This window comes from Salmo salar, chromosome 06 (genome assembly GCF_965601325.2).
Source record: "Salmo salar chromosome 06, fSalSal1, whole genome shotgun sequence".
NCBI lineage: Eukaryota > Metazoa > Chordata > Actinopteri > Salmoniformes > Salmonidae > Salmo > Salmo salar.
This window is the reverse complement of record NC_138296.1, coordinates 57,420,135-57,438,704: the sequence shown is the minus strand read 5'-3', so window position 1 is coordinate 57,438,704 and position 18,570 is coordinate 57,420,135. Positions and strand designations below refer to the sequence as shown.

At 45.9% G+C, this 18,570-nt stretch overlaps 1 protein-coding gene across 6 annotated transcripts in view; it reads left to right on the top strand.

Moving 5' to 3' along the window:
• The window catches only part of LOC106607643 (MAP/microtubule affinity-regulating kinase 3), a 217,383-nt gene that overhangs the window by 78,753 nt on the left and 120,060 nt on the right, over positions 1 to 18,570 (top strand). For all 6 annotated transcript variants that reach the window (XR_006770269.2, XM_014204792.3, XM_014204794.3 and 3 more), the window contains exons 10-14: positions 3,295 to 3,394; positions 9,230 to 9,342; positions 9,891 to 10,044; positions 10,587 to 10,807; positions 14,414 to 14,520. Coding sequence is in view for 5 of the 6 variants with exons in the window: in XM_014204792.3 (XP_014060267.1) it covers positions 3,295 to 3,394; positions 9,230 to 9,342; positions 9,891 to 10,044; positions 10,587 to 10,807; positions 14,414 to 14,520 (695 nt within the window). In the remaining variant the exon portion in view is untranslated. The remainder of the gene's footprint in view (positions 1 to 3,294; positions 3,395 to 9,229; positions 9,343 to 9,890; positions 10,045 to 10,586; positions 10,808 to 14,413; positions 14,521 to 18,570) is intronic.

Here is an 18,570-nt window from a genome sequence, read left to right as displayed (position 1 = left end):
GGTTTCAATCAGGTTTCAGGTCAAGCCACAGCACTGTCATAGCAACGTTGAGGGTTTTGAATGATATTCACTGTGTTCTGGATAAGAATCTTCATTGTGTATCTGTATCGATAGACTAGTCAAAGGCGTTTGACAGTGTGGACCATACTGTCTTTCTTGGTGCAGATATTGAAGTGTATTGGGATTACTGGTAATGTCTGGAGTGGTTTGTGAACAAGAGTGCCTTGACTTTTTCCACATTTTGTTATGTTAACGCCTGAATATTAAATATAAATATGTTTGGTCACTGGCCTACACACAATACCCCATATTGTCAAAGTGGAATTATGTATTATTACTATTTTTTTTTTTTATAAACATTGAAGCTGAAATGTCCTGAGTCAATAAGTATTCAACTCCTTTGTTATGGCAAGCCTAAATAAGTTTAGGAGTAAACATTTGCTTAACAAGCAATGAATTTGAAATACAGATTCAACCACGAAGACCAGGGAGGTATTCCAATGCCTCGCAAAGAAGGGCACCTATTGGTAGATGGGTAAAAACAAAACAAGCAGACATTGAATAGCCCTTTGAGCATAGTGAAGTTATTAATTACACTTTGGATGATGTATCAATACACCCAATCACTACAAAGATACAGGCGTCCTTCCTGACTAAGTTGCGGAGAGGAAGGAAACGGAGGCCAATGGTGAATTTAAAACAGTTAGAGTTTAATGGCTGTGATAGGCGAAAACTGAGGATGGATCATCAACATTCTACTTATTCCACAATAATAACCTCTTTGACAGAGTGAAAATAAATCAGCCTGTACAGAAAAAAAATATGCATCCTGTTTGCAACAAGGCACTGAAGTAATACAGCTAAAAATTAGGCAAAGCAATTAACTTTTTGTCCTGAATACAACGTGTTATGTTTGGGGCAAATCCAGTACAACACATTACTGAGTACCTCTCTCCGTATTTTCAAGCACAGTGTGTTAAGCCAGATGGTTGTGAGTCGGACACCGTAAAGATCAATTTTAGGTCCCCTGTTTATTATCTATATCAACAACATTGGGAGCCATATTGAGACAGCTGATATACATTTTTATGTGGATGACACTGTTCTCTATTCAAGTGACAGCAGTTTGACTTTGGCTTTTGAAAAAGCTCTAACAGCTTTTAACATCATTCAACAGAATCTGTACAATTTCAAGCTTTTTCTGAAATCTTCTAAAACAAAATGCTTGCTATTTTCTAATACTAACCACCCTGAAAACCATGTAATTACTACCTTGGATTGACATTCTATAGAGCAAATCAGAACGTACAAATATCTGGGAGTTTGGGTGGATGAGAAGTTGAGCTTCACCACCCATGTGGAGAACCTTGCCAGGAAACTCAAGCTGCGTATTGGGTTTTATTACCGGCACAAAGCTTGTTTTCCTATGCCACGAGAAAATAGTTTTGTTGTACTTGGACTATGGCCATACTATTTATGTGACTCAAGCTCTACATTGAATGCTCTTGGCGCTGTGTATCTTGCAGCCCTATGTTTTGTCACCAATCAGAGACGTCTAACTCATTGTGATCTCTACAATGCTGTCAGGTGGACATCACTAGCAACATGCAGGCTCAAACACTGGTACATTCTTACTTATAAGGCCATTTTTGGAAAACTGCTATTTTACCTAGCTCGGAATGAAAACACTAAGATCTCAATCTTGTTTAATGCTAAAAGTCCCAGAAATTTGAACCAAGCATTCAATTCCTTGAAATGGAACTGAGCCCAACCCTGGCTCCCACATTCAACTTATCAGATGCTCCCCATTGGAATGGATCCTGGGTCGCGTTCAGGATGTTGCAACGTTCCAGAATGTTGCAGATATAAATATATTGTATAGAGTTGACACGATTCCCTCTTGAGAGAGAAGGATTTATTTTTCAATCTGAATGGTATGTAAAGTTCTCTGCTGAATGTGACCCCAGTAAACTACTCTACTGACCGACAGTTCTTCTATAGACCCTCATCCAGAGTTGGGGTGAATTCTATTTCAATTCACTCAATTCCTGATTTGAAATGAAATTGGAATTGGTCCCAACCCTACCCCCCTCTGTCAAATCTGGACCTGGAGGTCCGCCACTCTGCTGGTTTTCATCCTTCCCTTCTAATCAAGGAACTATTCCGACATGGGACACTAGGGTCGATTTCATTAGGTACCAACGCTTGTTTGTGTTTTCTGTTGAAAAGTGTTTTGAAATGTTTTCCGTGGTGTGCCCCAATGAACACGACCTAGGTGAATGGCATCTCGGGCCATTCAATTAAATGAATCAATCATTTTACTACCAGGAAGAATCTAAAACCAGCAGTACTGCAGACGTCCAGGCTGTGACTTGAGTACCAGAGTTGGGGACAATACTATTTAAATTCAAAGAATTGAACCAAATGTGAATTAAAATGGAATTGACCCCAACCCTGTCATTACCCCTGTACTAAAGGATCCATTCCTAACATCAGGGTGCCAGGCTGGTTATACATTCAACAACCCCACTTCCTGGTCTTGCCAAACAAGCCCATGAGAAAAGACTTGGCCGAAGCAGAAAGAGACTGGCACAAACAGTGCATTCGAAAAGTATTCAGATCCCTTACATTTTTCCACATTTTGCTACGTTACAGCCTTGTTCTAAAATTGGTTAAGTTTCATTTTTTCCTCATCAATCTCCACACAATACCCCATAATGACAAAGCGAAAACATGTTTTTAGACATTTTTGCTCATTGAAAGGGTCTGAATACTTATGTAAATTAGGTGTTTCTGTTTTAAAATTGTTTTTAAATTAGCAAACATTTCTAAAAACCTGTTTTCGCTTTGTTATTATGGGGTATTGAGGGGAAAAAGGAATGTAATCAATTTTAGAATAAGGCTGTAACGTAATAAAATGTAGAAAAAGTGAAGAGTTCTGAATTCTTTCTTAATGCACTGTATATGCCACTATTTTACCCAATCCCAAATCGACCCCTTGCCCCTACCCACGGGCCCTCGCCATTACCTCACTTGGGTAGATCGGAAAGGATTAGATAAGCAATATTATAATGGCTCCTAATTTTGCCTTTTGATAGCTTAGGTGGAAATATTTACAAATTGCTGATAGATCTGTAAAGGATTGGATAGATACTAAGTGCATAGGCGCACGGTGTACGGGTGAGTGGTTGATTTAGGATTGGGCATCACTGTTATCAAATTCCCCTTCGTTTGGCGGGTAATTGGGCCTCTAGAGCAGAGACTGATGTTTGTGTCTGTCCTTCTCCCTCATAGCAAATCATGAAGGACCGGTGGATAAACGCAGGCCTAGAGGAGAATGAACTGAAGCCATTCATGGAGCCAGAACAGGACATCACAGACCAGAAGAGAATAGGTACATTGACTCAAACACTCCTCTCTCATATATATATATATATACAATCCTTTATCTATCAGTGGCTACATATATATATATATATATATATCAGCGGCTCCCAATTTGCTTCCTAACCTTTCAATGTTTTCAGATCTGAACAGGTATAGGTATAAAGAGTGTAGCGGTGGAGCTTCTACCATATTGCTTACACCTTAGATCTGCATTAAGGAAGGGTTAGGTAGGGAATAGGGGACTGGCTTTACATCTATAAATCTATACACTGTATCATCCTAAATGGCACCCCATTCCCTATATAATGTACTATGTTTGATAGGGCTCTGGTCAAAAGTAGTGCACTATGTAGGGAATAGGGTGCCATTTGGGACACAGTCTATGACTTTATTAAACCAGTGATGGTCAAATCAAATCATTAAATCAAATTTATTTGTCACATACACATGGTTAGCAGGTGTTAATGCAAGTGTAGCGAAATGCTTGTGCTTCTAGTTCCGACCATGCAGTAATATCTAACAAGTAATATAACCTAACAATTTCACAACAACTACCTTTACACTTGTGTGTATAAGGAATGAATACGAATATGTACATATAAATATATAAATGAGTGATGGCCGAACGGCATAGGCAAGATGCAGTAGATGGTATAGGGTACAGTATATACATATGAGATGAGTAATGTAGGGTAAGTAAAAAAAAAAAATATATATATATATATAAATAAATAAATAAATAAAGTGGCTAGTGATAAATTGATTACATCAATTTTTCCATTATTAAAGTGGCTGTTGTTGAGTCAGTGTGTTGACAGCAGCCACTCAATGTTAGTGATGGCTGTTTAACAGTCTGATGGCCTTGAGGAAAAAACTGTTTTTCAGTCTCTCGGTCCCCGCTTTGATGCACCTGTACTGACCTCGCCTTCTGGGTGATAGCGGGGTGAACAGGCAGTGGCTCGGGTGGTTGTTGTCCTTGATGATCTTTTTGACCTTCCTGTGACATCGGGTGGTGTAGGTGTCCTGGAGGGCAGGTAGTTTGCACCCGGTGATGCGTTGTGCAGACCTCACTACCCTCTAGAGAGCCTTCCGGTTATGGGCGGACCAGCTGCCGTACCAGGTGGTGATACAGCCCGACAGGATGCTCTCGATTGTGCATCTGTAAAAGTTTGTGAGTGTTTTTGGTGACAAGCCGAATTTCTTCAGCCTCCTGAGGTTGAAGAGGCGCTGCTGCGCCTTCTTCACCACGCTGTCTGTGTGGGTGGACCATTTCAGTTTGTCTGTGATGTGTACGCCGAGGAACTTAACTCTCCACCCTCTCCACCACTGTCCCGTAAATGTAGATAGGGGGCTGCTCCCTCTGCTGTTTCCTGAAGTCCACGATCATCTCCTTTGTTTTGTTGACATTGAGTGTGAGGTTATATTCCTGACACCACACTCCGAGGGCCCTCACCTCCTCCCTGTAGGCCGTCTCATCGTTGTTGGTAATCAAGCCTACCACTGTAGTGTCGTCTGCAAACTTGATGATTGAGTTGGAGGCGTGCATGGCCACGCAGTCGTGGGTGAACAGGGAGTACAGGAGAGGGCTGAGAACGCACCCTTGTGGGGACCCAGTGTTGAGGATCAGCGGGGTGGAGATGTTGTTACCTACCCTCACCGCCTGGGGGCGGCCCGTCAGGAAGTCCAGGACCCAGTTGCACAGGCCGGGGTCGAGACCCAGGGTCTCGAGCTTAATGACGAGTTTGGAGGGTACTATGGTGTTAAATGCTGAGCTGTAATTGATGAACAGCATTCTTACATAGGTATTCCTCTTGTCCAGATGGGTTAGGGCAGTGTGCAGTGTGATGGCGATTGCGTCGTCTGTGGACCTATTGGGTCGGTAAGCAAATTGGAGTGGGTCTAGGGTGACAGGTAGGGTGGAGGTGATATGGTCCTTGACTAGTCTCTGAAAGCACTTCATGATGACGGAAGTGAGTGCTACTGGGCGGTAGTCATTTAACTCAGTTACCTTAGCTTTCTTGGGAACAGGAACAATGGTGGCCCTCTTGAAGCATGTGGGGACAGCAGATTGGGATAAGGATTGATTGAATATGTCTGTAAACACACCAGCCAGCTGGTCTGCGTATGCTCTGAGGACGCGGCCGGGAATGCCGTCTGGGCCTGCAGCCTTGCGAGGGTTAACATGTTTTACTCACGTTGGCTACAGTGAAGGAGAGCCCACAGGTTTTGGTAGCGGGCCGTGTCAGTGGCACTGTATTGTCCTCAAAGCAAGCAAAAAAGTTGTTTAGTCTGGGAGCAAGGCATCGTGATCCGCGACGGGGCTGGTTTTTTATTTTGTAGTCAGTGATTGACTGTAGACCATGCCACATACCTCTCGTGTCTGAGCCATTGAATTGCGACTCCACTTTGTCTCTGTACTGACGCTTAGCTTGTTTGATTGCCTTGCGGAGGGAATAGCTACACTGTTTGTATTTGGTCATGTTTCCGGTCACCTTGCCCTGATTAAAGGCAGTGGTTTGCGCGTTCAGTTTTGCGCGAATGCTGCCATCATACTGCTTCATGGAGAGTTACTGAGTATACAGGCTTTTGTTCCTGTCTAGCTCTAACACACCTGATTCAGATGTGTTGGCACATGTATTTAGAGGGAATCGCCCCTTACCCCCTGTGTTAGGGGCTAGCCTTGCATGCTGTGCCCAACATGAGCCTGGCAGAGCTGTGTTGTTTTCAGACATCCGCAGGCAGCACATGGTCTAGCACTTCACTTAGACACACACACACACATTAACACACACACACAGTCATTAAAACACACACAGTCATTAAAAATCATGCACGACCCTGCATTAACACAACCACAATCAGTGACACAGTCATTATTGAAATACATGTGTGCGTGCAAACACACAAACGCACACACAGATCCACAAGTCGATACAGTCTGGCAGGCCTTGTTCTTTCCACTCGGACCCCCAGGGCTTGCCCCCTCCCCTGCCATGCCCTCTGTCGATGGCAGCATTGATCTCACTCAGCAGTGGGAGAGAGACGAGTGTCAGAAAGGATATTCCACAACCTCAACAACAAGGAGGCTCTGTTTGGTTTACTTCCCCACATTATGTACAGTTTATTCACCTTTATTTACGGTCTTCATTTTAGGTTTAGTTTTTGGGTTGGGTTTTGTTTGTTTCACCAAACGTAAGTTCTCTGTCAGTATGTCTCTAATGTATGCATTAGTATGTTGTTGCTGTACATCCAATTTAGCCTTGTGGGATTAATAATGTTTATTCAATTAAATTAATAAGTTCAATGCCCCCTAGTATTTTTGGTTCCCCCTTAACAAATAGGAAATGGCTGTTGCTGTTGCTGTTGGGGGGCGCAGAGCTGTTGGCCAGGGTTGGAGTAACCAAGTGGAAGCGTGGCCAGGTGTAGCAAAATGCTTATTGAAATTCTCGATTATCGTGGATTTATCGGTGGTGACAGTGTTTCCTAGTCTCAGTGCAGTGGGCAGCTGGGAGGAGGTGCTCTTATTCTCCATGGACTTTACAGTGTCCCAAAACTTTTTGGAATTAGTGCTGCAGGATGCACATTTCTGTTTGAAAAAGCTAGCCTTTGCTTTTGTAACTGACTGTGTATATTGGTTCCTGACTTCCCTGAAAAGTTGCTTATCGCGGGGACTATTTGAAGCTAGTGCAGTGCGCCACAGGATGTTTTTGCGCTGGTCAAAGGCAGTCAAGTCTGGAGTGAACCAGGGGCTATATCTGTTCTTAGTTCTACATTTTTTGAAAGGGGCAAGCTTATTTAAGATGGTGAGGAAGGCACTTTTGAAGAATAACCAGGCATCCTCTACTGACAGGATGAGGTCAATATCCTTTTAGGATACCCGGGCCAGGTCGATTAGAAAGGCCTGCTTGCAGAAGTGTTTTAGGGGACGTTTGACAGTGATGAGGGGTCGTCGGACCCATAACGGAGCGCAGGCAATGAGGCAGTGATCGCTGAGATCCTGGTTGAAGACAGCAGAGGTGTATTTAGAGGGCAAGTTGGTCAGGATCATATCTATGAGGGTGCCCATGTTTACGGATTTGGGGTTGTACCTGCAAGGTTCCTTGCTAATTTGTTTGAGATTGAGGGCATCTAGCTTAGATTGTAGGACGGCCGAGGTGTTAAGCACATCCCAATTTAGGTCACCTAACAGTACGAACTCTGACGATAGATGGGGGGCAATCAATTCACATATGGTGTCCAGGGCACAGCTGGGAGCTGAGGGGGGTCTATAACAAGTGGCAACAGTGGGAGACTTATTTCTGGAGAGATGGATTTTTAAAAGTAGTAGCTCGAACTGTTTGGGCATAGACCTGGATAGTAGGACAGAACTCTGCAGGCTATCTCTACAGTAGATTGCAACAGACATTTCTGAATTTTTGTTGGCCTTTCTAAGCCAGGAATTCAGACGCGGCTAGGACAACAGGGTTTGTGTGCTAAAGCAGTGAATAAAGCAAACTTAGGGAGGAGGCTTCTGATGTTAACATGCATGAACCCAAGGCTTTTCCGGTTATAGAAGTCAACAAATGAGAGCGTCTGGGGACACACAGGGCCTGAGTTAACCTCTACATCACTAGAGGAATAGAGGAGGAGTAGGATAAGGGTATGGCTAAAGGCTATAAGAACTGGTCGTCTAGTACGTTCAGAACAGAGAGTAAAAGGAGCAGACTTCTGGGCGTGGTAGGATAGATTCAGGGCATAATGCTCAGACAAGGGCATGGTAGGGTGCGAGTACAGTGGAGGTAAACCTAGGCATTTAGTGACGATGAGAGAGGCTGCATCTCTGGAAGTGGCAGTTAAGCTAGGTGCGGTCTCCCATGTGTGGGGGGTGGGGCAAGGGAGCTATCCGAGGCATGTAGAGCGGGACTAGGGGCTCCACAGTAAAACAAAACAATGAGAGCTACCCTAAACAACAGTATACAAGGCAGACATTAGAGGGAGTCATAAAGCAATCACAGGTGTTGATTGGGAGGGCTAAGACAACAACAGCGGGTAAATGGCGATGAATGGGCAGAGGGGGTCAGTTAGCTACACACAGGGCCTGAGTTCAAGGCTGGGGCCGACAGATAAACAAAATGAGTACCGTGTTAATGAACAGTCCAGTAGGCATCAGCTGTGTAGCCGAGTGATCATAGGGTCCAATAAGCAGCAATGGACGAAACAGGGAGCTGCTCGGCAGTCGTCACTACGCTAGGTAGACACGGCGCTCAGAGAGTTAGCGGGCCGGGGCTAGTAGCTGGATCCTCGCTGACATCAACAACGCAGAGGCCGGTTGAGAGCACATCGGCCCGAAATAAATCAGCAGACCAGTTGTGATGGATCGGCGGGGCTCCGTGTCGACAAAGGTTCCAGGCCAATTGGCAAGAGAGGTATTGTAGTCGGTGTACTTCGTTTGCTAGCCGGGGGAATGGGCCTAGCTCGAGGCTAACTGGTGTTTGCTTCTGGACAAGGGCGTTAGCCACGATAGCCACTCAGTAGCAGCTAGCTAGCTGCGATGATCCAGAGCTTGCGGCAGGAATCCGGAGATGTAGTGGGGGAAAAAAGCAGTCCGATATGCTCAGGGCTGATATCGCGCTATGCAGACTGGCAGATATTATCCGGGCTAAAGCGGCTGGTGTCTGTGCTAAATGTAAAGACTGCTAGCAGTGGCTAACAATGACTAAATAGCTAGTAGCTAATTAGCTGGCTAGCTTCTGAAGGCTAGCTTCTGATGGGGGTTCCAGTTATAAGGTCTAAAAAAATATCAGATCCGTACCACGTTGGGTGAGGCTAATGCCTGTCCTGTCCCACTCCTGATCCCCTGCAGACATCATGGTGGAGATGGGCTACACTCAAGAGGAGGTCACTGAGTCTTTAACCAGGATGAAGTATGATGAGATCACCGCCACCTACCTGCTACTGGGCAGGAAGTCCACAGAGGTAAGGACAGACTGGGCAAGTGGCCCAATCCCAAATTGTCCCCCAAGCCCTGCACTGAGCGGATGCTGAGAGGATTTGACCTGTGTAATCAATCTGGTAATAGCTCCACCTTGCCCTCTGATAGGCTCGGTGGAAGTTTCACAATATTGTTTATACCAATCAAATCCTCTCAATCTCCACAAGTGTGTAGCGTTAAGGGAATTATTTGGGATTGACCCAGTACCTGGCCATAAATGACCATGTTAGAAAGCACTGGTTCTATCATGTATTGGTTCCTTGCTTTTAGCACAATTAAAAAAATGTTTTTATCAAGATTTAGGGGTATGTAAGTGGTTGAAAGTATACAGGTTTGAAACCAAATGACATGCATAATATCTGATGTGATACAGTGTGTTTGGATGATACTGTCACCGTCACAAATGTCCCTATTTGATATGCTATGTTAAACATATTGAGTGACTTTTCAAAAGAGCACAGATCTGTCCAAAAAATACAGTAAAACTCATCTGCAGCGTGATTTAATTGTAAACTTTTCTTCTCTCTCGAAGTTAGAGGCCAGTGACTCCAGCTCTAGCAGTAACTTGTCTCTGGCCAAGGCGCGGCCCGCCAGCGAGCACAACAACAACGGCCACTCTTCTGCCCATCTCAAGACCCAGCGGTCCATCTCCAGCACCCAGAAACAGAGACGCTACAGCGACCAGGGTGAGAGAGAGGGAGCAGAGGGGGCATGGAGGGAGCAGAGGGGGCATGGAGGGAGCAGAGGGGGCATGGAGGGAGCAGAGGGGGCATGGAGGGAGCAGAGGGGGCATGGAGGGAGCAGAGGGGGCATGGAGAGAGCAGAGGGGGCATGGAGAGAGCAGAGGGGGCATGGAGAGAGCAGAGGGGGCATGGAGAGAGCAGAGGGGGCATGGAGGGGGGAGGGGGGGAGAGAGAGAGGGGCAGGGAGGGAGGAGAGGGGCAGAGAGGGGGAGAGAGGGGCAGGGAGGGATTGGAGGGAGGGAGGGAGGGAGGGAGGGAGGGAGGGAGAGAGAGAGGGAGGGAGAGAGGGGCAGGGAGGGAGGGAGAGAGGGGCAGGGAGGGAGGAGAGAGGGGAGGGAGAAAGATGATGTAAGTGGGACAGGAGGAAAGGAGGTAAAGAGAATATGGGATAATATAGGAAAATGGATGTAAACCTCCAATGCAGCACAGTTCCCATTCTAACTCCACACTGATCCCTGTATCTCTCTCTCCCTCCATCCATCCAGCCGGTCCGTCCATCCCTTCGGTGGGCTACCCCAAGAGGAGCCAGACCACCTCGGCCGACAACGGCGACTACAAAGAGGACGGGGGTGCTCAGACCCGGAAATCTGGTTCGTCGGGTGGGTGCAGTGGCGGCGTTGCCCCTGCCAGTCCCCTACTGGGTAATGCCAACAACCCCAACAAGGCCGACATCCCCGACCACAAGAAAGGCTCCACCACACCCACCGTGAGTACAAAGAATATAAACACGGAATATACACTACACTCATTCAAAAATCATGGTAATTAATTGCTGCTATAACAGCCTCCACTCTTTTGGGAAGGCTTTCAACTAGATGGTGGAACATTGCTGTAGGAACTTCCATTCTGCCCCGAGCATTAGTGATGTTGAGCGATTAGGCCTGGCTTGCAGTTGGCTATTCAATTCATCCCAAAGGTGTTCGATGAGGTTGAGGTCAGGACTCTGTGCAGGCCAGTCAAGTTCTTCCACACCAATCTCAACAACCATTTCTGTATGGACCATTGCTTTGTGCATGGGGGCATTGTCATGCTGAAACAGGAAAGGGCCTTCCCCAAAATGTTGCCACAAAGTTGAAAGCACTGAATCGTCTACAATGTCATTGTATGCTGTAGCGTTAAGATTTCCATTCACTGGAACTAAGGGGCCTAGTCTGAACCATGAAAAACAGCCCCAGACCGTTATTCCTCCTCCACCAAACATTACAGTTGGCACTATACATTCGGGCAGGGAGCGTTCACCTGGCATCCGCCACACCCAGATTCGTATGTCGGACTGCCAGATGGAGAAGCGGGATTCATCACTCCAGAGAACGCATTTCCACTGCTCCAGAGTCCAATGGCGGCGAGCTTTACACCGCTCCAGCCAACGCTTGGCATTGTGCATGGAAATCTTTTTTGTATTTTACCCCCTTTTTCTCCCCAATTACTATTTTGTCTCATCGCTGCAACTCCCCAACAGACTCGGGTGAGGCAAAGGTCGAGTCATGCGTCCTCCGAAACATGACCTGCCAAACCGCACTTCTTAACATCCGCCCCCGCTTAACCCGGAAGCCAGCTGCACCAGTGTGTCGGAGGAAACACCGCTCAACTGACAACCGAAGTCCACCTGCAGGCGCCAGGCCCCCCACAAGGAGTCACTAGAGCGCAGTGAGCCAAGGAAAGCATCCCCGGCCAAATCCTCCCCTAACCCGGACGACGCTGGCCCTATGGGACTCCCGGTCACGGTGGTTGTGACACAGCCTGGGATCGACCCCGGGTCTGTAATGACGCCTCAAGCACTGTGATGCAGTGCCTTAGACCGCTGCGCCAATCGGCAGGCTGCGCATGGTGATCTTAGGCTTGTGTGTGATTACTCTGCCATAGAAATCCATTTCATAAAGAGGCAGTTTGGAACTTAGTAGTAAGTGTTGCAACTGAGGGTAGATGATTTTTACGCACCACAGCACTCCCGTTCTGTGAGCTTGTGTGGGCCTACCACTTCGCGGCTGAGCGGTTGTTGCTCCTAGACGTTTCCACGTCACAATAACAGCATTTAGTTGAACTGGGCAGCTCTAGCAGATGAACTGACTTGTTGGAAAGATAGCATTCTATGACGGTACCACGTTGAAAGTCACTGAGCTCTTCAGTAAGGCCATTCTACTTACAATGTTTGTCTATGGCGATTGCATGACTGTGTGCTCTATTTATACACCATCAGCGGGTGTGGCTGATATTGCCGAATCTACTAATTTAAAGGGTTGTCCACATACTTTTGTATACACAATGCATTCTTAAAGTATTCAAACCCCTTGACTTGTTTCACATTTTGTAACATAACAGCCTTATTCTAAAATGGATTACATTTTTGTTTTTTCTCACCAATCTACACACAATTACCCCTTAATGACAAAGCATTTTTGCAAATGTATAAAAAATAGAACCCTTATTTACATAAGTATTCAGAGCTTTTGCTATGAGACTGAACATTTATCTCAGGTGCATCCTGTTTCCATTGATCATCCTTGAAATGTTTCTACAACTTGATTGTAATCCACCTGTGATAAATTCAATTGATTGGACATGATTTGGTAAGGCACACACCTGTCAAAATAAGGTCCCACAGTTGACAGTGCATGTCAGAGCAAAAACAAACCATGAGGTCGAAGGAATTGTCCGTAGTGCTCCGAGACAGGATTGTTTCAAGGCACAAGGGAAGGTTCCCGAAACATTTCTACAGCATTGAAGGTCCCCAAGAACACAGTGGCCTCCATCATTCTTAAATGGAAGAAGTTTGGAACCACCAAGACTCTTCCTAGAGCTGGCCGCCCGGCCAAAAACTGAGCAATCGGGGGAGAAGGACCTTGGTCAGAGAGGTGACCAAGAACCCAATGGTCACTCTGACAGAGCTCCAAAGTTCCTTTGTGGAGATGGGAGAACCTTCCAGAAGGACAACCATCTCTGCAGCACTTTACCAATCAGGCCTTTATGGTAGAGTGGTCAGACGGAAGCCACTCCTCAGTAAAAGGCACGACAGCTCACTTGTAGTTTGCCAAAAGGAACCTAACGGACTCTCAGACCAAGAGAAACAAGATTCTCTGGTCTGATGAAACCAATATTTAACTTTTTGGCCTGACTGCCTAGCGTCCCATTTGGAAGAAACCTGGTACCATCTCTACGGTGAAGCATGGTGGTGGCAGCATCATGCTGTGGGGATGTTTTTCAGCGGCAGGGACTGAGAGATTAGTCAGGATCAAGGGAAAGATGAACGGAGCAAAGTACAGCGAGATCCTTGATGAAAACCTGCTCCAGAGCGCTCAGGACCTCTGGGGCTAGGTTCACCTTCCAACAGGACAACGACCCTAAGCACACAGCCAAGACAATGCAGGAGTGGCTTCGTGACAAGTCTCTAAATGTCCTTGAGTGGCCCAGCGGGAGCCCGGACATGAACCCGATCGAACATCACTGGAGAGACCTGAAAATAGCTGTGCAGCAATGCTTCCCATCCAACCTGACAGAGCTTGAGAGGATCTGCAGAGAAGAATGGGAGAAACTTCCCAAATACAGGTGTGCCAAGCTTGTAGCGTCATACCCAAGAAGACTCGAGGCTGTAATCGCTGCCAAAGGTGCTTCAACAAAGTACTGAGTAAAGGGACTGATTACTTACGTAAATGTGATAATACATTTTTTATTTGCAAACATTTCTAAACCTGTTTTTGCTTCGTCAATATGGGGTATTGCATGTAGATTGATGATCATTAAACATTTTTTATATCAATGTTGGAATAAGGCTGTAATGTAACAAAATGTGAAAAACGTGAAGGCGTCTGAATACTTCCAAGTGCACTGTATAGTGTATATACACACCAACCACAATTACGTAGACATCAACACACGAACATTCTCGCTCACAGGGTAGTGTTGATGTCAATGTTGGAAAAAGAGAGACAGAGAGAGAGAATGTTTACAGCATTTGTACTGGTCCATTTGTACTTGGTACAATATCTTCTCTTGTTTTTCCTTTGATTGCCTATTTTCCACTCTACTGCTATGAGCTAGTGTGTTGTAGTCTGCATTACTTTCTTTCTTCTGTTTGTTCTTTCATTATTTCTGTATCTCTTTCTCTGTCTGTCACCATCTATCTCAGCTTCCTTCCTCACCCTCTATCAATTCAATTGAAGAAACTTTATTGGCACGAAAAGTGAAAGAACTGACATTGCCAAAGCACAACAGTGTAACTGGATTGTGTTCTTTAAAAACAACAATTTCTTTCTTTCACTCTCTCACCCTTATCCTCTTTCTCTCTTTTCATAACCCTCTCTCTCCCTCCCTCCAGGCTAACTCAACATCAGGGGGCATGACGAGGAGGAACACGTATGTGTGTAGTGACAGGAATGCCTCGGACCGCCACTCCGCTGTCATCCAGAATGGAAAAGAGAACAGGTGAGAGAAGCCAAAGCTCTGTCTGTCCTGTTGTCCCTCCTGGCCCCCTAAATACAGGCACACAGACCCAGATGCATGCATACACACACTTAAAAAAAAAACATTTTAGTCATTTAGCAGACACTTATCCAGACTGACTTACAGGAGCAATTAGGGTTAAGCGCCTTGCTCAAAGAGAGATTTTTCACCTAGTCGGCTCGGGGATTATAAAATGGCGCCGGGGAGGATGGCTGCTGTTTTATTGGCTCTTAACCAACCGTGCTATTTTGTTAGTTTTTTCGCATTGTTTGTAACTTCATTTGTACATAGTGTTGCTGCTTCCGTCTCTTATGACCAAAAAGAGCTTCTGGAAATCAGAACAGCGATTACTCACCTCGAACTGGATGAAGAACTTTTTCTTTAATGAGTCGGACTAGGGGGATTTTCCAAGACACCCAAACAGGCCCTCATCCCCGTCATTCGCAGGAGAAAGAGACAGAGATTTTGCGGAAGGAGATCGGGGTGCCTTGTGAGGAACAGGCGACGAGTGGCTAATCTGCCTTTGCCATCGGTACTATTGGCCAACGTACAATTGCTCGATAATAAAATGAACGAACTAAAAGCACGTATATCCTACCACCATGACATTAAAAACTGTAATATCTTATGTTTCACCGAGTCGTGGCTGAACGACGTCATGAGTAACATACAGCTGGCGGGTTATACAATATACCGGCAGGATAGAACAGCAGCCTCTGATAAGACAAGGGGTGGGAGTCTATGTATATTTCTAAACAACAGCTGGTGCACGATATCTAAGGAAGTCTCGATATTTTTCTCGCCTGAGGTAGAGTATCTCATTATACGCTGTACACCACACTATCTACCTAGAGAGTTTTCATCTATATTCTTCGTAGCTGTCTATTTACCACCACAAACCGATGCTGGCAGTAAGACCGCACTCAATGAGCAGTATATGGCCATAAACAAACAGGAAAACGCTCATCCAGAGGTGGCGCTCCTAGTGGCTGAGGACTTTAATGCAGGGAAACTTAGTAAATCCGTTTTACCTCATTTCTACCAGCATGTCAATTGTGCAACCAGAGGGAAAAACTCTAGACCACCTTTAATCCACACACAGAGAAGCGTACAAACTCTCCCTTGCCCTCCATTTGGCAAATCTGACCATAATTCTATCCTCCTGATTCCTGCTTACAAGCAAAAATTAAAGCAGGAAGCACCAGTGACTCAGCCAACAGCAGGACTCTAACCCGGAAGCTTATAAGGGCCTTCCCTGTGGCTCAGTTGGTAGAGCATGGTGTTTGCAACGCCAGCATGGTATGTGCAACGCCAGGGTTGTGGGTTCGTTTCCCACGGGGGGCCAATACAACAAACAAAAAAAATGCATGAAATGTATGCATTCACTACTGTAAGTCGCTCTGGATAAGAGCGTCTGCTAAATGACTAAAATGTAAAAAATGATAAGAAATACCGCTATGCCCTCCGACGAACCATCAAACAGGCAAAGTGTCAATACAGGACTAAGATTGAAACATACTACACTGTATCCGATGCTCGTCGGATGTAGCAGCGCTTGCAAACTATTACAGACTACCAAGAGAAGCACAGCTGAGAGCTGCCCAGTAAGACAAGCAAAATTAGTTCTCGCTTTGAGGCAAGTATCACTGAAAAATGCAATGAGAGCATCAGCTGTTCCGGACGATTGTGTGGACACGCTCTCCGCAGCCAATGTGAGTAAGACCTTTAAACAAGTCAACATTCACAAGGCCGCAGGGCCAGACGGATTACCAGGACGTGTACTCTGAGCATGCACTGACCAACTGGCAAGTGTCTTCACTGACATTTTCAATCTCTCCCTGTCTGAGTCTGTAATACCAACATGTTTTAAGTAGACCACCATAGTCCCTGTGCCCAAGAACACTAAGATAACCTGCCTAAATGACTTCTGACCCGTAGCACTCACATCTGGAGCCATGAAGTGCTTTGAAAGGCTGGTCATTGCTCACATCAACACCAATATCCCATAAACCCTAGACCCACTCCAATTTGCATACCACTCCAACAGATCCATAGATGATACAATCTCTATTGCACTCCACATTGCCCTTTCACACCTGGACAAATGTGCGAATGCTATTCATTGACTACAGCTCAGCTTTCAACACCATAGTGCCCACAAAGCTCATCAATAAGCTAAGGACCCTGGGGCTAAACACCCCCCTCTGCAACTGGATCCTGGACTTCCTGATGGGCTGCCCCCAGGTGGTAAGGGTAGGTAATAACACATCCGCCACGCTGATCCTCAACACAGGGGCCCCTCAGGGGTGCGTGCTCAGTCCCCTCCTGTAGTCCTTGTTCACTCATGACTGCAAGACCAGGCACAAGTCCAACACCACCATTAAGTTTTGCCGGTGACACAACAGTGGGAGGCCTGATCACCGACAACGACGAGACAGCCTGCAGAGAGGAGGTCAGAGACCTGACCGTGTGGTGCAAGGACAACAACCTCGCCCTCAACGTGATTAAGACAAAGGAGATGATTGTGGACTACAGGAAAAGGAGGACCGAGCACGCCCCCATTCTCATCGACGGGGCTGTAGTGGAGCAGGTTGAGAGCTTCAAGTTCCTTGGTTTCCACATCAGCAACAAACTAACATGGTCCAAGCACACCAAGACAGTCATGAAGAGGGCGCAACAAAACCTATTCCCCCTCAGGAGACTTAAAATATTTGACATGGGTTCTCAGATCCTCAAAAGGTTTTACAGCTGCACCAGAGAGTATCCTGATGGGTTGCATCACTGCCTGTTATGGCAACTGCTAGGCTTCCGACCGCAAGGCACTACAGAGGATAGTGCGTACGGCCCAGTACATCACTGGGGCCAAGCTCCCTGCTATCCAGGACCTCTATACCAGGGGAAGGCCCTATAAATTGTCAGACTCCAGCCATCCTAGTCATAGACTGTTCTCTCTGCTACCGCACGGTAAGCGGTACCGGAGCGCCACGTCTAGGTCCAAGAGGCTTCTAAACAGCTTTTACCCCCAAGCCATAAGACTCCTGAACATCTAATCAAATGGCTACCCAGACTATTTGCATTGCCCCTCCCTCCCCTTTTACGCTGCTTCTACTCTCTGTTATTATCTATGCATAGTCACTTTAATAACTCTACCTATTACCTCAATTACCTCGACTAACCGGTGGCCCCGCACATTGACTCTGTACCGGTACCCCTGTATGGTTATTTTACTGCTGCTCTTTAATTATGTTACATTTACTGGCCCAACGCTCTTAGATGCTAGGCTACACACGCATACACACTCCCACGAATGCACGCGCACTCACACACACACTCCCACGTCGCACTCTCTCACACACACACTCTCACCAACGCACTCTCAAACACACATTTGTCTTTGTCTCACGAACAAAGACACACAATTTCACACACATCTCTTTCCACACTATTGGAAGAAACATGCCCGCGGCAGCTCCGTACACCACCCTATTCAAAATTCATGCTGGCCTTGAATATGGTGTTCTAGTTAAACACTGTGTCTGAAGGGGGGTTGTTGTTTCAATAGAGGTGCCGGAAGGCCCTATTCATCATTATCACACGCACGCACACAGTGTTTTCTCTGTAACACTAGGGGGACACAGCCATGCCAAAAACCCATTGGTTTGGAACAACAGAGGGATACATTGGGGCCGGTAAATGTCAAGCTCAAGAAAAACCAAAGTGTATTACCCAAGACTGCTACTTTGAAAGGACTGTCTTATCTACATATATATATTTTTTTAAGTAGTTCATATGTAGCGTTGGATAAAACACTTTTGAAAGTCATAACTCTGAGTTCTTCGAAAATACAATAGATGGTCTGCTTGGTGAAGTGTTCTGATTACAACTATACGAGCCTGGTCAAGATTAAAATAGACTATTCCAAGAGAATCTTGAGGACAAAAGTGCTTGGAAGGTATATTTGAAGTTCTACTCATGGTTCCAAGAGGGTTTAAAACTGAGATGTAAGCTTGGTTTTTGACCATTATTTGACCG